The 24,105-nt window shown below is 44.8% G+C and overlaps 1 protein-coding gene across 1 annotated transcript; it reads left to right on the forward strand.

Moving 5' to 3' along the window:
• Positions 1-6,497: 6,497 nt before the first annotated feature.
• LOC149301484 (uncharacterized) lies at positions 6,498-22,720 on the forward strand. Its single transcript, XM_089484292.1, has 4 exons — positions 6,498-6,607; positions 18,508-18,658; positions 19,910-20,030; positions 20,937-22,720. Exons 1-4 carry the CDS (start codon positions 6,498-6,500, stop codon positions 22,256-22,258), a joined length of 1,704 nt encoding a protein of 567 aa, XP_089340418.1. The 3' UTR covers positions 22,259-22,720.
• Positions 22,721-24,105: the final 1,385 nt, after the last annotated feature.

Raw genomic sequence — 24,105 nt, forward strand, 5'->3', positions numbered from 1 at the left:
AATTCAGATGGGAAGGGCACCTCATCCCTAGCCGGGGAAGATTCAGGAAAGGAATCTTTTTTGCCCTTGGGAAGGTCAGTCTCCTGTTGGTCAGGAGTCGGTGGTTTTGTATCCAATTCACGGACTTTAATGGCCTTCCTTAACAGAACAGGAAAATCGTCAGCACAGAAAAGTCTAGAACAGTGATGGTGAACCTTTTAGAGGTCAAGTGCCCAAACTGCAACCCAAAACCCACTTATTAATTTCAAAGTGCTGTGTCCCTCTGGCTTTCTAGTAACAAACTCTGGCAAACTCTGTGCTGGGGCGACGGCACATATGCCCACAGAAAAGTCTGCAAATTTGATGAGTATGCCCCCGATTTTGTCATCCAAGCCGTTGATAAAGATGTAGATTAGCATTGGGCCCAGGACGGACTCCTGGTCACTTCTCTCCAGGATGAAAAGAGCAATTGTTGAAAACCCTTTCGGTTCGGCCGGTCAACCAATTACAAATCCATGTAACAGTTATGTTGTCTAGCCCACATTTCACTAGCTTGTTTGCAAGAATGTCATGGGGAACCCTGTCAAAAGCCTTACTGAAATCAAGATACACTATATCCACAGCATTCCCTTCACCTACGAAGCTGGTAGAAAAAGCAGCTCACGGACTAAATCAAAAAAGAGATCAGATTTGTCTGGCATGACTTCTTCCTCTGAAACCCGTGTTGACTTTTTGTGATTATGGAATTGTTTTCTAGATGTTCACAGACTGTCTGCTTAATGATCCGCTCCAGAATCTTTCCTGGGATTGATGTCAGACTGACTGGATGATAATTGTTGGGATCCTCTTTTCCCCCCTTTTTGAAGATGGGGACAACGTTTGCCCTCCTTCAGTCTGCTGGGATTTCTCCTGTTCTCAAGGAGTTCTCAAAGATTATTGCCAATGGCTCCGATATTACATTTGCCAGTTCTTTTAATACCCTTGGATGGAGTTCTTCTGGTCCTGGAGACTTAAATTCATTTAGATTAACAAGGTGTTCCTCTATTATCTCTTTACTTATTCTGTGCTGAAATTCCCCTATTCTGTCCTCTGCTCCATTATCCTCAGGTTGAGCTCCCTTTTCCTTTTTCTGAGAAGACTGAGGCAAAGAAGGTGTTGAGTAATTCTGCCTTTTCTCTATCTCCTGTTAGCATTTTGCCATCTTCTCCACGCAGTGACCCTACCGTTTCCTTCTTCTTCCTTTTGCTGCGGACATATCCAAAAAAAAATCTCCTTTTATTCTTTTTAACCTCTCTAGCAAGCCTGAGTTCATTCTGCGCTTTGGCTTTTCTGACTTTACCCCTACACATGCCTGCTATTTCTTTGAATTCCTTTTTCGTGATTTCCCCCTTTTTCCATTTCTTATACATGTTCCGTTTCAAACTCAGCTCCGTTGAAAGTTCCTTAGTCATCCATCCTGGTTTATTGAGACATCTCCCATTTTTCTTCCTCATTGGAACTGTTTGAAATTGTGCCTTCAGTATCTCCCTTTTGAGAAACTTCCATCCGTCCTGAACTCCCTTCTCTTTTAGTATTTCTGACCATAGGATCACCCTCAATACTTCCCTAAGTTTACTGAAATCCACTCTCTTAAAGTCCAGAATGTGTGTCTGACTCTGCCTGGCTTCTCCTTTCCATTGTATAACAAACTCCAGGAGAGCATGGTCCCTTTTACCTAATGATCCCACCAATTCCACCCCATTAACCAAGTCATCCTTGTTGGTTAGGATCAGATCCAAAATAGCTGACCCCCTTGTTGCCTCTTCCACCTTTTGGACCATGAAATTGTCTTTGAGGCAAGTGAGGAATTTACTAGGCCTTGAGGATTTGGCTGAGTTTGATCCAGCAAATATCAGGATAGTTGAAGTCGCCCATCACTACTACATCTCTCCTTTCTGAGTGTGTGGTCATCTGTTCTAGAAAGATATCATCCAACTCTTCAGTCTGACTTGGGGGTCTGTAGTAGACTCCCACCGTAACACCCTTGTTGTTTCCCTCCCCTTTGATTCTTATCCAGATGCTCTCCACCTGGCTTCCATGATTGATGTCCAGGATCTCTTCACTGGTGTAAATATCTCTGACATATAGTGCTATTCCTCCTCCTTTCCTGTTTTTGCCGCCCAATCACTGGGAATCCAGGCGGTTTACAACAGAGGGGATAATAGATGGTTCCCTGCCCTCAGGCTTACAATCTAAAAGACACGACACAAAAGGAGAAGGGAATGGTGAGGAGGGGATCAGGTCCAGCATTCTTCTCTCCCTCTGAGGCCTGGACCAAGGCAGATGGACCGGAGGGAGGGCTCTTCTTCTTCAGCCTAGCCCTGATGGAGCTGGGCCAGACTAATTCCCTCCCTCCCAGGGCAAAAGATGACAGTTATGGAGGGAGGAGCCTCTTTCTTCAGCCTAGCCCTGATGGAGCTGGGCCAGACTCATTCCCTCCCTCCCAGGCCGAAAGATGACAGTTATGGAGGGAGGAGCCTCTATCTTCAGCCTAGCCCTGATGGAGCTGGGCCAGACTAATTCCCTCCCTCCCAGGCCGAAAGATGACAGTTATGGAGGGAGGAGCCTCTTTCTTCAGCCTAGCCCTGATGGAGCTGGGCCAGACTAATTCCCTCCCTCCCAAGCCAAAAACGAACATTGGCTTACCTTGTGAGATGTTTGTTTTCAGCATTGAAGGCGGAGACATCCTTCATAAGGGTTAGTTCCCTCTGTTCGTTCCAATCAGGTAGGACCTAGAATTTGGGGTGTGAATCTTGGGGAACCTATGCCCTTTTTTGCCCAGTCAGTGGAATAGCCATAAGAGGGATGTCTAATAACACATTATCAATGGCTATCAAACAACAAAGGATCTAATATTAATTAAAAACAAACCTAGATCCTATAACATAGAATCGTAGAGTTGGAAGGGATCACAAGGGCCATCCAGTCCAACCCCATTCTACCATGCAGGAAATCACAATCAAAGCATCCCCGACAGATGGCCATCCAGCCTCTGCTTGAAGACCTCCAAGGAAGGAGACTCCACTACACTCCGGGGGAGTTTGTTCCACAACTAACCTTTAAGTGTATAACTGGTCCCCCCTGTACCGGGAAACAATCCTAAGTCTCGGGAGGGCAGGACCGAAAGAAGCCACAGCCGATTGGAAGGTGTCAATACGGTAGTGACGGATAAATCTTGGCGGAGAAGACCAAGCGGCTGCCCTACAAATATCGGACAACGGGGCGTTTGCGGCCAGGGCAGCGGACATGGTGGCATTACGAGTGGGATGAGCAGTGACCTTTCCATGAAGAGTTGTTTTTGAAATTGCATAACACTTGGAAACACAAGAACGGATCCATCTTGACAATGTAGATGAAGAGACCTTTCTGTCCAGGTAAGTGTTGTTGAATGACACAAATAAATGATCTGATTTTTGCCAAGTCCTGGTGCGTTTGATATAAATGCGTAAGGCCCTGCGTACATCTAGGGTATGCCATGTCTTCTCAGCTTGTTTTTTCGGATCTGGAACAAAGGATGGTAAGATAGCCTCTTGAGATCTATGAAAGATCGTATTAACCTTAGGCATAAAGGAAGGATCTAGACCAGTGATGGTGAAACTTTTGCAGACCGAGAGCCCAAACTGCAACCCAAAACCCACTTATTTATTGCAAAGTGCCATGTCCCTCTGGCTTTCTGGTAACAAACTCTGGCAAACTCTGTGCTGGGGCGATGGCACATGTGCCCACAGAGAGGGCTCTGAGTGCCACCTTTGGCACGTGTGTCATAGGTTCGCCATCACTGGTCTAGAAGATGAAGACGAAGAAGGCTCAACAGCTTCATCATCATCAGACCACTCTCCTTCCTCTGATTCAGAGGCAGGAGTGGATTGGGATCTGGAAAGGCCTCATCCTAGAAGAGTGTCTCATTTTCTTAGAGGACTTGACTCTAGATGGCAGTCTACGCTTGTGTTTAAGCTTAGAGTGAGCAGGGCCATCAATGGATGAAGTCTGTTTCCCTCCCTTTTTTGATCTGAATTTGAATTTGCCCACCACAGAGGGTTTGGGTGCAAATTTACCCCTTTTAGATAAGGGAATGGCGTCCCTGGATGGAGATGAGGTGGGAGGGGAGGATGATTAACCATCCATTATGAAGCCAAGCCCTCCCTCCAGTCCATCTGCCTTGGTCCAGGCCTCGGAGGTAGAGAGGAACTGCTGGACCTCTTAACCTTTCCCTCCACCACTCCCTTCTCCTTCTGTATCATGTCTTTTTAGATTGTAAGCCTGAGGGCAGGGAACCGTCTAACTAAAAAGATTGCATGTACAGTGCTGTGTAAATTTACAGCGCTTCATAAATAAAGGTTAATAATAATAATAATAATAATGAGGACTCTCTGGCACTGCTAGACTGCCCAGGAAGCCTGTCGCCGTCGGAGTCCCTGGGAGTAACTAACAGTGGCTCTTTTAAAAGGCACGTCTCCCTATTTGGGGAGGACAGGAAAGAATAAATGGCTGCTGTCAGGGCAGATACCAGGCTACCCAACTCTGGCGGGAGTGGCTGGGGTGAGACGCAGCTGCGCATTGCAGCGTTACTCATGTTCCTGGACTCCTCCATGCGAGCCGCTCCCTCCCAATATCAGGACAGGTCGCAGTGGCTGGACACATTAGAGCGCGGAGATGAGGGATATACCTCCTCCGGCTGTGCCCCGCGGCCTCCAAGCCGCGTGCCAGAAGTCTGCGCCAGCTCTCTCTGTGCTTCAGGGGCCCTTGGCAGATGTCCGGAATCGCCGGACATCCCAGGCGGAAGAGGAAGATGGGGAAAGGAGAGGGAAAATGGTGTTTTTGTTTTTAAAGTGAAGAGAAAGAAGAAGGGAGTCTGGGAAAAGCGACCCGACGGAGCGAAGGCAGGAACTAGACTGGGCAACAAGGGGAATGGGTTCCCCAGAGTTCACACCCAGAATTCTAGGTCCTACCTGATTGGAGCGAACAGAGGGAACCAACCCATATGAAGGATGGCTCTGCCTTCACCGCTGGAAAAGATGACAGTTATGGAGGGAGGAGCCTCTTTCTTCAGGCTAGCCCTGATGGAGCTGGGCCAGCCTATTCCCTCCCTCCCAGGCCGAAGGATGACAGTTATGGAGGGAGGAGCCTCTATCTTCAGGCTAGCCCTGGTGGAGCTGGGCCAGCCTATTCCCTCCCTTCCAGGCCGAAGGATGACAGTTATGGAGGGAGGAGCCTCTATCTTCAGGCTAGCCCTGATGGAGCTGGGCCAGCCTATTCCCTCCCTCCCAGGCCGAAGGATGACAGTTATGGAGGGAGGAGCCTCTATCTGCAGGCTAGCCCTGGTGGAGCTGGGCCAGCCTATTCCCTCCCTTCCAGGCCAAAGGATGACAGTTATGGAGGGAGGAGCCTCTATCTTCAGGCTAGCCCTGGTGGAGCTGGGCCAGCCTATTCCCTCCCTTCCAGGCCAAAGGATGACAGTTATGGACGGAGGAGCCTCTATCTTCAGGCTAGCCCTAGTGGAGCTGGACCAACCTATTCTCTCCCTCCCAGGCCGAAGGATGACAGTTATGGACGGAGGAGCCTCTATCTTCAGGCTAGCCCTAGTGGAGCTGGACCAACCTATTCTCTCCCTCCCAGGCCGAAGGATGACAGTTATGGAGGGAGGAGCCTCTATCTGCAGGCTAGCCCTGGTGGAGCTGGGCCAGCCTATTCCCTCCCTCCCAGGCCGAAGGATGGCAGTTATGGAGGGAGGAGCCTCTATCTTCAGGCTAGCCCTGATGGAGCTGGGCCAGACTAATTCCGTGCCTCACAGGAAGCATCGTGGGATTTGTAGTTTGCTGTGGCACCAATATAGCTTGCAGAACTACACATCCCAGAATTCCATAGCACTTGAGCTACGGCGGTGTAAAGCGATGCCAAACTGGCTTATTATTTCTGCAGCTGCAAAGGCCTGGAAGCCATGTATTCCTTACCCCTAGTCATGTTGCCATTGTCTTATTCCCTCCTGGTTCTAAAAGTGTGACTTTTTGTCTCCTTCTTTCGTTACAAATAAAAAGTTACAAGTAACAAAATTACTTGGAATAAGTTACTTTCAAGACGTGTGCAATTGTAGCACTAGAGCAGCGGTTCCCCCAAACTATGGCCCTTTAAGGGATTTGGGACTTCAGCTCCCAGAATTCCAGACTGTTGCCCAACACGGCTGAGGCTTCTGGGAGATGTAGTCCAAAAGCATCTCTTAAAGGGGCAGAGCTTGGCCACTGGGGAAAGAGGTAGGTTTGCCTACCTTTGCCTCCTGCGCCTTTAAGTCTCCCTGAGCCCTCTTTGTTATCCCCCCTCCCACCTCCCATGCTGGCGGGGCCTCCGCGCTCCCCATTGGCCGCCTCGACTCCCAGCTGTCGCCTCCAAGCCGTCTCCTATTGGCCAGCCGGGGAAAGGAGCTGCGGCCGCGCGGGGCCAATCCGGAGAGTGTTGCTAGGCGCAGGGAGGCTCCCATTGGTCGAATGCGGTGTCCGTCCTGCATTGCTTCCGGGGGGCGCTGCGCCTGCTCCTGCGCCCCGACCCTGGGCTCCAGGCAGAAGGAGGACGAAGAGGAGGCCCTGGGCAGCTCCAGGTCGGTCAGCCCTCCAGGCAGAGAGATATTTACTCCAAGAGCAATGTTTATATGTCTGTATGTGTGTGTGTCTATATGCACAAATTCATACATATACACACAAGCACACACATATACATGTATATACATATGTTTGTATATATGTGTATACATATGTATAAATACAGATTTATATATATATATATATTCACACATGTATATATGTATTTACATGCATTTGTGTGTATCTATATGTGTATCTATATGTGTATATGTATGTGTGTGTGTATATATATATATATATATATGTAAGTGGACATATATACACACATATATGTATACATACATGTATATATGTGTCTGTGTATGTACATGTATATATGTGTGTGTGTGTATTTATGGGTATATATAGATATGTGTGTATATATATGTATTTGTGGGTATAAATGTATGTATCTGCATGTGTGTATATATATATATATGAATTTGTGTGTATTTATACATATATATACATGAACATATATGTGTGTGTGTGTATATATATATATGTGTGTGTGCTTGTGTGCATATGTATGAATTTGTGTATATATACATGCCCACATATATATGTATATATATATATATGTATACATACATGTACACATATATGAACATACAGTATACGTGTACACACATGTATATATGTGTTTGTGTATATATGTATATGTATAAATGTGTGTATGTACAGCATATGTATGCATATCAGTGTGTGTGTGTGGTATATATATAGACACACACACACATAAACACATATATATATATCCAAGCATGGAAAGGATGAGGCACGACTTGTCTCTCTTTTCGGAGCCATTGGATTTGGGTCTGGGGGCAAAAGGAAGGTGAGAGATGGAGGCTTTTCTGTTCAGGAGGGGAGCCTCTGGGACTAGTTTGGAGGAGGCAGAGAGGTTTTGATATGGATCCAAGGATGCCAAGAGAAGAAGGAGAAGAGGCTCAAGTTGTATCTCCTTTCATCTGTAGGCCGCCTTTCTCCCACAGAAGGGACCCAAGGCGGCTTACAGGATAAAGGCCACTTTAATGACAGCTCTTTTTGTTTCAACTGAAGGCTTTGGGGGGGTGACTTCCCTCCCAGATCAGGACCAACGTCCCTTTCCTTTGTGGGGAGATCTGCTGGAAGGGAAGGGAGGCTTTCTGGGTGGATCTGGAGGAGATCTGGTCAGGATCTGGTCAGGAGAGGAGCCTGGGAGTTGGGATCAGGAGGTTTGCTATTGATTACATTATGAATGGGTTGATAGCGATTAAATTATGAAGGGTTTGATATTGGTTAAATGATCAGGGTTTGATATTGGTTAGATGATCAAGGGTTTGATACTGGGTATCTGATCAAGGGTTTGATGGTGGTTAAATTACGAAGGGTTTGATCCTGATTAAATTATGAAGGGTTTGATATTGGTTAAATGATCAGGGTTTGATATTGGTTAGATGATAAAGGGTTTGATACTGGGTAACTGATCAAGGGTTTGATGGTGGTTAAATTACGAAGGGTTTGATCCTGATTAAATTATGAAGGGTTTGATATTGGATACATGATCAAGGTTTGATAGGGATTAAATTAGGAAGGCTTTGATATTTATTTATTTGCAGTATTACATTATTACTGATTAAATTATGAAGGGTTTGATATTGGACAAACAATCAATATCATTGTGATTCAGTTGTGAAGGTTTTGATAGCGATTTAATTATCGGGGTTTGATACTGATTCTATTATGAAGGTTTAATACCGATTCAGTGATTAAGATTTAATACTGGTTAAGTGATCAAAGTCTGGTATTGGTTAAATGATCAAGCTTTGATAATGATTAAACTATGACGGATTTGATATCGGTTAAATGATCAAGGCTTGATAGCAATCAAATGATCAGGGGTTTAATATTGGTTAAGATATCAAGGTTTGGTATGGGTTAAACGATCAAGGGTTTGATATTGTTTAAACGATCAGGGTTTGATACTGATTTGGTTACCAAGGGTTTGATACTGATTCAGTTGTCGAGGCTTAAACGATCAAGGCTTGATATTGATTAGGTGATCAAGGCTTGCTATTGGTTAAAGGGATGCAGTTTGAAGCATGTTGTGCAAATCAGGATCCCTTGATCCCTTTCTTTTAGGGATCTGTGTATGGGACGGGTGCAAGGAAAAGTGAGAAGAGGGAGGCTTTCTGGTTGGATCTGGAGGAGATCTGGTCAGGATCGGGTCTGGATCGGTTCTGGATGGGAGCCCAGCAGTCAGTTTGGACGGAGCGGAGGGAAAAGGGGGAGGAAGGGAAAGAGATGCAGGGGACGTGACAGCCCTGTGTTCCCAGCTTTGGCTGTGGACACACACCACTAATACCTTGCCGTTTTATTGTTTTGATCGAAGCCCAGGAAACCTCAGGATCGCTCCACCGTACGACTTGGAAGACACACAGCAACAACCACAACAACAGTCTCATCCTCGCAGCCCAAAAAGGACACACGCAACACTTTTAGGATGATGCTTTGGAGGCTTTGCAATCTCCATGCTTCCTTTCTCGCCCCTGCTTTGTTCAGAGGTTTGTTTGCCTTTAGCCCAGGGTTCGAATCCCTCGAATCGGCCTCGGAAACCCTAATAGGTGACTCTGGGCAAGTCACACTCTCTCAGCCTCATGGCAAACCTCCTCTGAATAAACCATGCCCAAAAACCCCCAAAATAGTGTCATCGTAAGTCGGAAACAACTTGGAGGCAACCCACAAGCAAACCCTGCAGAGTTAGATCAGGCTTAGTCTCCCTCTGTCGTTTTTTTAAAGGTTAGAGTCCAAATAATGTTGTTGTTGTTGTTGTTGTTGTTGTGTGCCTTCTTGGTCAGAATTGCTCAGAGCGGGGTTTGCTTTGGCTTTCCTCTTGGGCTGAGAGAGTGTGACTTGCCCAAAGTCACCCTGATTCCAGGACTTTGAACCCAGAGCCAGTGTGAAGCAGTGGTCTGAGCCGCACTTTCTCAGCTCTTGCAATGGCAAAACATATTGGAGCAGTGGCAGGACTACGACTCTGGAGTCCAGGGTTCGAATCCCCGCTCAGCTGTGGAAACCCACTGGGTGACATGAGGTGAGTCGCACTCTCTCAGCCTCAGAGGAGAGCAATGGCAAACCCCCTCTGAAGAAAACTTGCCCAGAAAACCCCACAATAGCTTTGTCTTAGGGTTGCCATAAGTCGGGAAACGACTTGGAAGGCGCGCAACAGTTTTGGTAAGTTGGCAACTATTGTCTTTGTCTTCGTTTTTTGTCGCTCAAGCAAGTTGTCCTTTGCACCCATTTTACAGAAGCAGACACTCAAGTCTTGGTTGCAATCCATCGTTGGGTTGGGATTTGAACCCAGTACTTCCCAGGTGTTCCTCTGAGCAACTTTTATTGGGGAATAAACTGGCCTGATTATATGTGGTTTGTGAAAAAAGAGGCAAGTTTTTTCATTGATGTGGATGAAAGGATGCCGATGGTGACCAGGTACTCTTTATGTGCTCAGAGGCACTGGATGTGCTCCTATATTTCAAGGGAGAGTTCTGTTTCATGTTCTTCTTTCCCAACTTCCAAAGCTAGGCCACAATAAGCCTCGGCGAAGATTAAGTCCCATAAGTGGGGATGGAACATGTCTGAAAATAGCCATATACCTTGTTGGGTACATCATTAATAATAATAATCAATTAATTAATTGCTCGCTTTCTGAGCCTCCCCATTTGTGCTTGTTCCCCCCCCCCTTCTGTTGCAGCAGCTGACACATCCTAGAGAGCTTATGAGCTGCTAACTCTATCCTTCCCACATCCACACAACGCACACACACACAAACGCACACAACCCGACAACCCACTTGACTGTGTTTCTATTTATTTATCGGAGCCTGGTCGAGTCCCCAGAGATGGAGGCCGCTTTCCAACTGGGTTTGCCAGGCTTGACTTTCTCGTCTGGCCGGGCAAAGGGCTTAAGGAGAGGCGGAAAGACAGGGGGGATCTATTTTTGGGATTGCCGAGTCCGATTCGGCAAGTGCCTTTTTGGTGCCTTTGAGGAAGCGGCTAGCAAACCCTAAAAGCTCCGGCAAAAATACATTGATTTATTTCAAGGTGCAGTGAGACTTCTTTTTAACTTCTTCTTGGAATTATAGTTTGTTCACTGTCTATATATGTATTTGTGTGTAAATTATATATATATATATATACACACACACACACATATATTTATATATTGTTAATCTGTGCAGTCTAGGTTTAAATTGGTGCCTTACCAGTCTTGCCTTGCACAGATTCTCCCTGCTTCTTGGGCTGCATCCACGCTGCAGAAATAATCCGGTTTGACACCGCTTTAGTTGCCATGGCTCGTTAGTACGGAGTTCTGGGAGCTGTAGTTCGTTGTGGCACCAGAGCAGAGCTTGGCAAGTTTCGTCAGAGGAAGGGTTTGCCATGGCCATCCTCTGCGGCTGAGAGAGTGTGACTTGCCCAAGGCTTACTCAGTGGGTTTCCATGGACGAGCCGGGATTCGAGCCCTAGTCTCCAGAGCCATAGTCCAATACTCAAACCACTGGCGCTCAGGGTTGTGTCTACACTGCAGAATTAAAGCAGTTTGATACTGCTTTAACTGCCCATGGCTCAATGGTATGCAATTTTGGGATTTGCAGTTTTGTGACTCTCAGCAGTTAAAGCAGTATCAAACTGCTTTAATCCTGCGTTGTAGATGCAACCCTGAGATCCAGCGTCAGAGACTTTTGGCGCCATTACAGCCTACAAATCCTATTATTCCGTAGTATGGAGCCTTGACAGCTAAAGCGGTGTCAAACCGCATCCATTCTGCATTGCAGATGCAACCCTGAGATCCAATGCCAGTGAACTTTGGTGCCATTACAAATCCTATTATTCCATAGTATGGAACCACGGCAGCTAAAGCGGTGTCAAACTGCATTAATTCTGCTGTGTAGACACAGCCCAGGATACATCAGCTTGCTTTTGCTTACAAGGGATGCCACAATGCTCTCCCTTCCTTACCATCCTGATGGAGCTGAGTGAATGGAAACTACATTTGTACTTTGAAATCCCATTTGCAGCAAATGGAAGCAAGCTGAGGACGAAGGTGGAGGGGAAAGAGAAGGAAACCAGGACGTTTCAAAAGCGGTTCCAAAAGTGGGAATGCAGATGATTAATCTGGACTTTCCTTTCCAAAATTGGAACAATTGGAGAGTATGTTACTCTGGTATTATTTTTGCAGAGCATTAAAAAGTCATTTTTTGCAGGATATTGGCCACATTTACTGGAGGATTCTGGGAATTGCCATGCATTTTCCTCCAAGCTCTGGGATCCCTTTTCCTCTTGGATAGGAAGGTAATGTGAGACGTTGGGACTCTTTCTTCCTTCCTTGTTGGCTCTTGGGCTCTTCCCCTCCAAAACAGCATTGACTAGATGCTTTTAAAGCATCTCTTTGCAGTCATAAGGACTAGAAACTTGCTTCGGCAGCCAAAACCGAAGGAGCGACGCTCCGGAAGTCGGATTCTCTTTGTCCCGTATGACGTCATTTTTTGGGACCGGATCCCAGCTTCCACCCACCTCTTTAGCTTTGCTTTCCTGCTGAGAGAGGCAGAAATAAATGGAGAGGCTGATGAAGCCTTCGGGAATTAAAAATACAATTCTTTAGCCATGATCTCTCTACCTCTTTATAGTATCTTCTATTAAGGCACATAATAAAACTTTATTTTAACCTACCATAAATACCATCTATCTTAACTCTAATTTAAACCTAAACCTATAACCCTTATGGCATGAATCCCTAAATGAATAAATGAATAAATGCACAAATAAAGGGATTAATGACATATTGTGACTTCAGGCTGGTGCTCCTTGCCTCCAGCAATGAGATGGGACCATTGTGAATTTAGGCTAATGCTGCTTACCTGAAGGTTTGAGATGTGATCATTGGAACCTGAGGCTGATGCTTCTAGCCTGAAACATTGGCGGGATACAAACCGCCGCTTTGCGGCAGTCTCCCGCCGGCGCCATTTGCTCCGCGCGGAGCAAAAAAGAAACTCCATTTCGGAGCTTCTTTTTGCGGCGCCTTTATGATGTCGCGAGGCGCCGCTGGCGCATTCGCGACATCATAGGTGCCGCGACACGTCTGGACGCTATGCGTCCAGTACGTAAACATAGTGGCCCCCATGTGGAAGGGGCGCCGCCATGTTGTACGTATTCTATACGTACTAGGGTTAGGGAGGTGCGGAAGCACCGCCCCTTCCTAACCCTAGTACGTATAGAAGACGTACTATATTGCGGTTTGTTACCCGCCATTGAGACTGACCCATGTGATCTCAGGCTGATTCTCGTTGCCTGAGAGACCCAGACTGGCCCATTGTGACTTCAGTCTGATGCTCCTTGGATGAAGCATTGAGAGGGTACTATTGTGACTTCAGGGTGGTGCTCTTTACCTGAAGGACTGAGACTGGCCCATTGCAACCTCAGGCTGATGCTCCTTGTCTGAAAGGTTGAGACCGGAGAACTGTCACTTCAGACCGGTGCAATATACCTGAAGGATTGGGACTGGCCCATTGCGTGTCAGAAACAGTGTATAACTGTCCTGTCATAAACAGTAAAAATATTAGGGTTTGATTATTAGAGTTTAAGTAGGAGTTATAGTTGTAGTTCATAGTAAGTAGTGTAGAGTGATGGGTTATAGAAAGCATGTAGTGGGGAATGTTAGAAAGACAGATGATTAAGGAGGGCGTTTGGAGAGGGGCTGGGGTTACAGCTGGAGACTGGTTATCAAGGAGGAGTGAAGCTGGCTTGGGAAGACCGCTCTTCAAGGTGAGGCTGTCTGGGAGAAGGGAAGGGAAGTAGAGACAACCTTGGTATCTATGCAACCTCCGCTTGTGTTGCTTTAGCTTGGGAATTGGGGGCTGGCTCAGGGAGGGGTTGAGCTAGTTCCTTTGGACTTCAGATTTTGCAAAAAGGTGTTAATGGGTGTTTCTGCCTGGATTCATCAATAAAGCTTCTTTAGTTTCAAATGGGTTTTATTTTTTGAGCACAGGACTGACTCTAGATCTCACATTGCAATTTCAGGCTGATGCCCTTTGCCTGAGAGATAGAGACTGTCCATTGTGACCTCAGTCTGATGCTCCTTGCCTGAAGCATTGAGACGGGATTATTGTGATCTCACCCTGAGGTTCCTTGCCTGAAAGACTTAGATGAGACTATTATGACTTCAGGCTGGTGCTCTTTACCCGAAGCATTGAGACTGTCCAAATTGTGATCTCAGGCTGATGCTCCTTGCATGAAGGATTGAGACAGGACTATTGTGACTTTGGAAAGATGCTTCTTTCCTGAAAGCATTGAGACTGCCCACTGTGACTTCAGTCTGATGCTGTTGCCTGAAAGATGGAGAGGGGACTATTGTGATTTAAGGTTGGTGCCTCTTACCTGGAGGATTGATACTGACCCATTACGACCTCAGGCTGACACTCATTGCCTGAGAGATTGAAACTGGCGCAGTGTTACTTAAGTCTGATGCTCCTTGCCTGAACAATAGAGACTGTCATATTGTGACCTCAGGCTGATGCTCCTTTCCTGATGGATTGAGACCAAACTATTGTTAGTTCAGGAAGATGTTCTTTCCTGAAGGATTGAGACTGTCCCATTGTGATCTCAGGCTAATGCTCCTTGCCTGAAGCATTGAGACTGTGCATTCAAGCTGATGCTCCTGGGTTGAAGGATTTAGACTATCCCATTGTGACTTCAGGCTGATGCTTCTTTCCCGAAAGACTGGGGATGGCTCATTGTGACCTCAGGCTGATTCTTGTTGCCTGAGAGATTGTGACTTCAGGCTGCTCCTTCCTTACCTGAACACACGAGACTGGCCCATTGCTATCTCAGACTGATGCTCCTTTTCTGAAGGACTGACACTAACTCATTGTAACTTTCGGCTGATGTTCCTTCCCTGAAGGATTAAGATGGGCTTATTTGCAGGTGTTCCTTACCTGAAGGATTGAGCCTGGCCCTTAGCGACCAAAGGGTTATGATCCTTGTCTGAAGCATTGAGGCTGTCCCATTGAGATCTCAGCCTGAGGAACCTTTCCTGAAAGATTGTGACGGGACTATTATGAGTTTAGACTGATGCTCCTTGCCTGAAGCATTGAGACTGGCCCACTGTGACTTCAGTCTGATGCTACTTGCCTGAAAGATTGAGACAGGACTATTGTGACTTAAGGCTGATGCTTCTTTCCTGAAAGACTGAGAATGGCTCATTGTGACCTCAGGCTGATTCTTGTTGCCTGAGAGATTGAGATGGGCCCATTGTGACTTCAGGTTGGTCCTCCTTGCCTGAACGAATGAGACTGGCCCATTGCAATCTCAGACTGATGCTCCTTTTCTGAAGGACTGACACTAACACATTGTGACTTTGGGCTGATGTTCCTTCCCTGAAGGATTAAGATGGGCTTATTTGCAAGTGTTCCTTACCTGAAGGATTGAGCCTGGCCCATAGCGACCAAAGGGTTATGATCCTTGTCTGAAGCATTGAGGCTGTCCCATTGTGATCTCAGCCTGAGGCACCTTTCCTGAAAGATTGTGACGGGACTATTATGAGTTCAGACTGATGCTCCTTGCCTGAAGTATTGAGACTGGCCCATTGAGATCCTTACCTGAAGCATTGAGATTGTCACATTGTGATCTCAAAGCCATCCAGTCCAACCTCCTTCTGCCATGAAGGAAATCTCAATCAAAGCATATCTGACAGATGGCCATCCAGACTCTGTTTAAAGGCCTCCAAAGAAGGAGACTCCATCATTCTCTATTGAGGGAGTGTGTTCCACTGTCAAACAGCCCTTTCTATCAGGAAGCTCCTCCTAATGCTGAGCTGGAATCTCTTTTCCTGGAGCTTGCATCCATTGCTCCGGGTCCTAGTCTCTGGAGCAGCAGAAAACAAGCTAGCTGCCTTCTCATTATGACATCCCTTCAAATATTTAAACAGGGCTTTCATATCACCTCTTAACCTTCTCTTCTCCAGGCTAAACATCCCCAGCTCCCTAAGTCTCTCCATTGTGGTGGCTCTCCTCTGGACATACTCCAAGTATGTGAATGTTGATCCTGTCCTCTGGGGTATTAGCTACTCCTCCTAGTTTGGTGTCATCTGCAAATTTGATAAACATGCCCTCTATTAAAGCAGGGCTGCACAAGTTGTGGCCCAACAAAAGATCAAAAGCGAACGACTTGACAGAACGGAAATAGAGAGTGATCATATTAATTCCCCAATAACTAAACAAGAGGTAGAAAGAGTAATACAAGATTTAAAAGGAATTAAATCTGCTGGCCCAGATGGATTCACATCCATATTTTATATAGATATAGATTAAAAATGAACTGAGTGAGCATATGACTAACATTACAATGAAATATTCGATAATAAAACAATCCCAGAAACATGGAAACTTATCTGAAATTATATCAATACTTAAACCCAATAAAGATCCAGCCAATTCTGAATCTTATCATCCGATCACATTAAGCAATCAAGATTATAAAATATTAATGAAAATCCTAGCCAAGAGATTAACAAGAATATTTACCTACTTTAATTAAAGAAGAACAATATGGATTTGTGGAAGGCAGATATGTTTATGAACCAATAAGGAATATATTTAATATACTACATCATGCCAAACAATACAAAAATAAATTAGCTTTGATAAAACTAGACGTTTACAAAGCATTCGATTCAATAAATCATGAATATCTATATAAAATTTGTAGGGATTTTGGATTAGGGGAAAGGTTTAGTGAAACCCTCAAAGAAATCTATAATGATACAGAAGCAGAAATCATGATAAATGGAGAGAAATCAAGAAAATCTAAAATGAAAAGTGGAGTAAGTCAAGGTTGCCCACTTTCCCCTTTATTATTTATATTAGAAATGGAAGCGTTTGCAAATATGATTCGGGATCAGAAGAGATAAAGGGAAATGAAATAGACAAAGAAGAGATGAAGTTGAATTCATTTGCAGATGATCCTCTGATAAAGACACAGAAACCGAATGAAGCTGTAATCAAGTTATTGGAAATATTTCAGACATTTAAAAACATTTCTGGGCTTACATTTAATATGGATAAATCAGAGATAATGTTTAGGAATACGAATTGGCCGGAACAAAAAGAACAAAAAGAAACCCAAATTGTGTCAGGATTGAAATTGGGGATTAAAAATCTGAGATATTTAGGTGTAAATTTACCAATTAAATTAGATAATTATTGTACAAGGTAATTAAAATCAATTATGGGGTGATTAATAATCAAATTTCTAAATGGACAAGTAAAAATGGGAAAATGTTAACAAAAATTAGAATGTTTAAAACGATGGTATTACCGAAGATTTTATATTTATTTCAAACGATCTCAGAAATAATTCCTAGTAAAGTTTTAAAGAAATGGGAAAGGTCAATATTAAAATGGATATCAGGGAATACAAAAGCCAGGTTATCTAAGGCATTATTATATGAGCATCAAAGTAATGGAAGATGCGGAGTTCCATCCCTCGAATGATATTTTGAGGCGGTTCAATGGCTAAGAATGATAGAGGCAGAATATAACCATGATATAAAGTGGGTTGAATTAGAAAGACAGAGCAATCAATTGGAGTATGTCTCTATCTTTCATGGGAAAATATGGGGGAGATATGAATTTTAAACATGAGGACACTCTGAGGGGCTGCCATTGGCTGGAATCCCCATCCTTCCCACCATCCCTGGCTACTTTGTGTTCTGGCATCCATTTTGTGTTCCAGTGGCCATTTTGTTCCAGAACCTTCTCTGAGCCTCAGTTGAACAGAGGCTCCTCTTTCTCTCCTGAGGCTCCAGAGTCAGAAGGAGGCCAGGCTCCTTGGGCCAAAAGGGAGGAAGTGTGTCTCTTTCTGTGTCTTTTCTGAGAGGGTTTTCTTATTACACAGCTCTGCTCCTTCTGGGGAACATGGGTTTTAAAAGGGATCAAAAATTGGAAGATAGTTTTAAGACAAGCTTTACTCTTCTTCTTCACAAACATGGGGCTTGGGCTTCTAAGAGGAGGCTACTCCCCCCAAAAAAGCCAAAAGTAGCTCCTTTGGGAGGTTTTAAAAGTCTCCCCAGTTTCCTTATTAAGAGATTTTCACTCAAGAAGGAAGCCATCTCAGATGACCAAATAAAAATAGAAACAAACAAGAACAACAAAAATAGGGATTACAGACTTAAACAAACTACTTATTTTTTTCAAAGGAAAACCATTATTTGGAGGGTAAAAACAAGACTTTGGTTCTTCTACCCTTTTACAACTGACTCAGGCTCTAAAATCCAGTTTTAAAGTGTGTTAACTCTTCTGGTTTCATCCTATGGAATCCTGGGATTTGTAGTTCGTTGTGGCATAAGAGCTCTCTGACTGAGAAGGCTAATTGTCCAAAGGTAAAATCCCAGGATTCCATAGCACTGAGCAGTTAAAGCTTTCTCAAAGTGTCTTATTTCTGCAGTGTGGATGCAGCCTTCTTGGGAAAGGAGATGATGCTGTGGAAAAGCACTAAGGACATCTGGAGGTTTCAGCAGATTATTTATTTATGTATTTATTTATGATGCGCTCATTTCACATCTAGCTACAGGGATGTAACCAGGGCTCTCTCCAACTCCCCATCCCCTAATCCCCCACCACTCTAAGAAGGCATGGATTATCTGTTGTGTAGGGGAGCTGCAGTGCATCTATGCTAGGTCCACAGGGCTTTGTTTGGTGCAGAGGGAGGAAGGGGATGCCCACCTCTGCATCGGCCCAAAGGAGGCACATGTCACCTGCGTATGTCACTATCAGGATGCTGATCTCAGTGACTTTGAGTGCTGCAGTGTTTCTTGCCAAGTCAATCCTAACCCTGGTCCCTTTTTTCAGGAACTTCATCTCTGCCTCCTTCTACACGGCTTTTGGGGCCTCTCTTTCTGGAAGTGACCTAGTGCAGGGCCACCAGGACCTCTGTTCACCTGATGACCGACACAGGGGCCAAGCGGAGGGAGTTGGGCTCCAACAGAAAGAGGCTGCGGAGGTACAAGAATTCTTTGGTGAGCTGAAGTTCTTGACTATTAATTTCATCTGTGTCACTGCTGGGCCAGTTCATGAAAGCAAGCGGAGAACATATTCTCCCAATATGGCAGAGACAGTCCTGGTTAATCCTCTGTCACCCCACTTTTTGGGGGGCTTTTAAAAATGTCCTGGTTGCTCTCTCATCCTCCCACTTTCTCCCTTCTCACCTCACTTCAATTCCTGAGTGCCATTCAGTTTGCACCCCATGAACTCAAAAGAGGGGAGCGGAGAGGAAAGAAGGAGGCAGGATATTGCCCTTCCCAGGAGGCTGAAGCAAAAGCAAACTGCTGTGCCCTTCCCTGTTTGTGTGACCTTCCTCATAAACAACTTTGGCCATCCTCACCACCTTCTGGATTGTTTGTCCACATGTGTCTTCCTTTTCCCATATGTGCAATGTTGGAGGATATGGGGAAACATCTCTGGATCTAAATATGGGGTAGCCCCAGTGGCCCTCAATCCCAATGTGCTCCCCAAAACTGTTATTAAAAATGACATTTGCCTCTGAAATGTGGCAAGAAATTTCTAAATGCACTATAATTCTTTGGTGGCTAAATGTTCTGTATGTGTTGGGATAGTCAGTATCCTACTAAATCTTCAATATCTCAGCCATGGCCTAAATTATATTGTTTATGATATTAGAATCATAGAATCATAGAGTTGGAAGAGACCACAAGGGCCATCCAGTCTAACCCCCTGCCATGCAGCAACTCTCAATCAAAGTATCCCTGACAGATGGCCATCCAGCCTCATCTTAAAGGCCTCCAAGGAAGGAGACGCCACTTCATTCTGAGGAAGGAGTGTGTTCCACTGTCGAACAGCCCTTACTGTCAGGATGTTCCTCCTAATGTTCAGGTGGAATCTCTTTTCCTGGAGCTTGCATCCATTGTTCCCGATCCTGTTTTCTGCAGCAGCAGAAAACAAGCTTGCTCCCTCCTCAATATGACATCCCTTCATATATTTAAACAGGGCTATCATATCACCTCTTAACCTTACCTTCTCCAGGCTAAACATGTCCAGCTCCCTAAGTATATTATATTGAAAGGATTTGAGACAAACTGGATTTGAAAGGCAGCAGGTTTTTGCTTGCTAACATAATTTAAACTTTATTTCCTGCACTGAATTCTGAAGTGATGAATTAATATTTGGATGCATCATGTGATTTCCTCCCCTTTTCCTTAGTCACTCTCTGGATGAGGGTTGTTTTCTGTTGCAGGTGACCTTTGCGGACATGGCAGTATATTTCACCGAGGACGAATGGAATCTGTTGACGAAAAAACAGAGACTTATGTACAATTATGTCATGATGGAGAATTATGAGAATGTGGCCTCTGTGGGTAAGGAACCGGAATCCATTGTCCTTTCTATGAAGACTGAGGTCCTTTTTATGCTAAATTATCATGGTGCTATGATTCCACTAGAATTACAGAATCATAGAGTTGGAATAGACCACAAGGGCCATCCAGTTCAACCCCCTTCTGCCATGCAGGAATACATTTCCAAACACCATCCAGCCTCTGTATAAAGACCCCCAAGGAAAAGGACTCCACGAAACTAGGGAGTTGCACTGCCAAAGAGCGCTTACTGTCGCTCCTCAAAGGGCTTGATGGTTTCAAGATCCTTCACCACTTTGGCTGCCTTTCTCTGGGCATGTTCCAACTTGACAACATCCTTTTTAAATTGTGGGGCCCTGAACTGGACACAGGATTATTCTGACTAAAGCAGAATAGAGTAGTACTATTACATCCCTTGATCTAGGGCTATTCTTGTATTGATGCAGCCTGGAATGATATTGGCCTTTTTAGCTGTATACTGTATTGGTTGTTGAGTCATCTCCTGGTGCCAGACAGCATGAAGCATCCTCTGCAGTTAGCTTGCATCATGCCGTGTGCTCTGACTCAACACTCAATGGCAGTCTCAAAGGAAATGATGCCACTTTTCAATCAAAGTATTTTTAACATATATTTAATGGAATATTTTTCAACTGCCTGACTCTCTGATGCCACTGATTTCCTCATGGTAGTTCCCCTACAATCTCTTCATTGCTAGCTCCTAGGAGTAAGGATACAATCATTATATGGATTTGGGGGCATCCAGAACAGTGTCATGCTCAGGTCACTCACACCAACTTTATTAATTTAACCTGAAATAGGGAGGGGTGAACGTAGGGCTAAGTCATGGGGTAACACCTTCCTCTCTTAACGCTGAGATTTAGTCTTGTCTGTCATTGTCCTTGTTTACAGAAGAACTTGTCAGTCGTGAGAGAGTCCACACAGGAAAGAAGCCACATCAATGCCAGCACTGTGGGAAACATTTTGCTTCCAAGTCAGTCCTTGTCAAGCATCTGAGAGTCCACACAGGAGAGAAGCCATACAAATGCCAGCATTGTGAGAAATGTTTTTTGTCAAAGTCACACCTAGTGACACATCAGAGAGTCCACACAGGGGAGAAGCCATACAAATGCCAGCATTGTGGGAAATGTTTTTCTCAGAAGCCAAGCCTAGTGACACATCAGAGAGTCCACACAGGAGAGAAGCCATACAAATGCCAACATTGTGGGAAATGTTTTTCTCGGAAGGCATACCTAGTGATACATCAGAGATCTCACACAGGAGCAAAGCCATACAAATGCCAGCATTGTGGGAAATGTTGTTCTTCAAAGTCATACCTAGTGATACATCAGAGAGTACACACAGGAGCAAAGCCCTACAAATGCCAGCATTGTGGACAGTGTTTTGCTCAGAAGTCAAACCTAGTGACACATCAGAGAGTCCACACAGGAGAGAAGCCATACAAATGCCAACATTGTGGGAAATGTTATTCTCAGAAGCCAAGCCTAGTGAAACATCAGAGAGTCCACACAGGAGAGAAGCCATACAAATGCCAGCATTGTGGGAAATGTTTTTCTTCAAAGTCATACCTAGTGATACATCAGAGATCTCACACAGGAGCAAAGCCATACAAATGCCAGCATTGTGGGAAATGTTTTTCTTCAAAGTCATACCTAGTGATACATCAGAGAGTCCGCACAGCAGCAAAGCCATACAAATGCCAGCATTGTGGGAAATGTTTCTCTTCAAAGTCATACCTAGTGATACACCAGAGAATCCACACAGGAGAGAAGCCATACAAATGCCAGCATTGTGAGAAATGTTTTTCTTTGAAGGCAATTTTAGTGACACACCAGAGAATCCACACAGGAGAGAAGCCATACAAATGCCAGCATTGTGAGAAATGCTTTTCTCTGAAATCACACCTAGTGAGACACCAGAGAATCCACACAGGAGAGAAGCCATACAGATGCCAGCATTGTGGGAAATGTTTTTCTCTGAAATCACACCTAGTGAGACACCAGAGAATCCACACAGGAGAGAAGCCATACAGATGCCAGCATTGTGGCAAATGTTTTTCTCGTAAATCAATCCTTGTGATACATCAGAGAGTCCACACAGGAGAGAAGCCATACAAATGCCAGCATTGTGGACAGTGTTTTGCTCAGAAGTCACACTTAGTGACACATCAGAGAGTCCACACAGGAGAGAAGCCATACAAATGCCAGAAGTGAACTAACATTATTTTTTCAATCCAGCAGTGAAAAGGCCCTTATGTATTTGTTTGTAAGGGTTGTCTATCCATATGTCTGTGGTTTGTCTGTGGATAAGTCTGTTTATGTTTTAAAGTTATATTTTGTTAAGTTTAGGTTTTCATTGCTGTTAGTATACATCATAGTTTATAAATTTGACTGGAGATTGTAGTATAGGTTAGAGAAATGGAGGGGTGGGATTTGTTGCAGCTGGCTCGAATAGTTATGGGAATGATATTAACAGGAAGGGGGTTAGTTTCTGGGGGTGGCAAAGGGGGTCTTGTTACCTGTGGAGCATAGACTGTAGGAATTGGAGATGGGGGCTAGGTTGGGAAGAGGGTGGTGTTTTAGGTTTTAATATATAGTTTGGCTGGGAGTGGGCAGTTCTGGCTTAAACACTGAATTCCTTCTATGTGTTCTCAATAAAGTTCTTTGCTATTTCAACACACTGGACTCTTTGATGCACAGAAGTTCTGCATTTGCACAAAATTGACACTTTCTTCTCTCCCCAGTCCTCACTCCATCCACAGCTATAAGAAAAGCAGAGGCAAACACATACACATACACACACACACACACAGAGAGAGAGAGAGAGAGAGAGAGCTATATATACAAAGCAGAGTCTTCCCAGCCTTTCTCTCCTGAGTCCAGTTCTGCAGCTTGGGCTCCATTCCGGAAGGAAGGAAGGAAGGACGTACTCTTTCCCTTCTTCCAGAGGCAGACATTATTGTAGAGGCTATAGGTGAGGTGTCCAGTAACTCAGTGAATAAGATCATACTGGATCAATTTGAATCTGTGAGTACTGAGGATGTGGACAAGCTCCTTGGAAGTGTGAAGAAGACAATTTGCCCTCTCAACCCTTGCCCTTCATGGCTAGTCCTCCAAGGAGGAGATGCACTTAGGACTCATCTGAGACGTATCATAGATGAATCTCTTAGGGAGGGCTATTTTCCATCTTGCTTAAAAGAAGCGGTGGTTCAGCATCTTCTGGAAAAGCCTTCCCTAGATCCATTGGACATGAACAATTGCAGATCCATCTTCCATTTCTAAGCAAGGTGATTGAGAAGGAAGTTGCTTTTCAACTCTAAGCATTGGAAGAATCAGATTATCTAGACCCATTTCAAACTGGCTTCAAGACGGGATACGGAGTCAAGAATGCTATAGTCGCCTTAGTAGATGATCTTTGCTTGAACACCAACAGATGACGTGTGACCCTGTTGAAGCTTTTGGATCTCTCAGTGGCTTTCAATACCATCGACCATGGTATCGTTCTGGAAAGCCTGAGGGAATTGGGGATCGGGGGCAATGCATTGCAGTGGGTCTGGTCCTATCTCTCAAGCAGATTCCAGACAGAGATGGTTGGGGACAGTTGTTCCTTTAAAAGGGAGTTTAAATTTGGGATTCCTCAGGGCATCATCCTGTCATTAATGCTGTTTAACATCTACATGAAACCGCTGGGAGAGATCATCTGGAGACATGGAGTGGAGTGCTATCAGTACGCTGATGACACCCAACTATATCTCTTCATGCCCCAGACCTCTGCATCAACTAAGGAAGGCATCTCCCCTCTGAATGAATGTCTTGGGGCAGTAATGTGCTGGATGAGGAGAAACAGATTAAAACTGAATCCAGATAAGACCGAGGTACTTGATGGAGATCCTAATCCAGGTATGGAGGTTTGTCAACCAGTCCTGAATGGGGTCACACTTCCCCTGAAGGACTATGTTTGCAGTTTGGGGGTGCTCCTGAATCCGTTGCTCCAGATGTGAGTTCAGATAGATGCGATGGCCAGGAGTGCCTGTTATCAGCCTTGGTTGATATGCCAACTG

This window comes from Sceloporus occidentalis, unplaced genomic scaffold (genome assembly GCF_023333645.1).
Source record: "Sceloporus occidentalis isolate IW3139 unplaced genomic scaffold, rSceOcc1.0.p SCAF_21, whole genome shotgun sequence".
Classification (NCBI taxonomy): Eukaryota; Metazoa; Chordata; class Lepidosauria; order Squamata; family Phrynosomatidae; genus Sceloporus; species Sceloporus occidentalis.

Coding starts and splice junctions, on each gene's coding strand:
- LOC149301484 (XM_089484292.1), top strand. CDS start 6,498: ATGCGGTGTCCGTCCTGCATTGCTTCCGGGGGGCGCTGCGCCTGCTCC. Junction 6,608..18,507: donor GAGGCCCTGGGCAGCTCCAG/GTCGGTCAGCCC, acceptor CCCTTTTTTCAG/GAACTTCATCTCTGCCTCCT. Junction 18,659..19,909: donor AACAGAAAGAGGCTGCGGAG/GTACAAGAATTC, acceptor TTTCTGTTGCAG/GTGACCTTTGCGGACATGGC.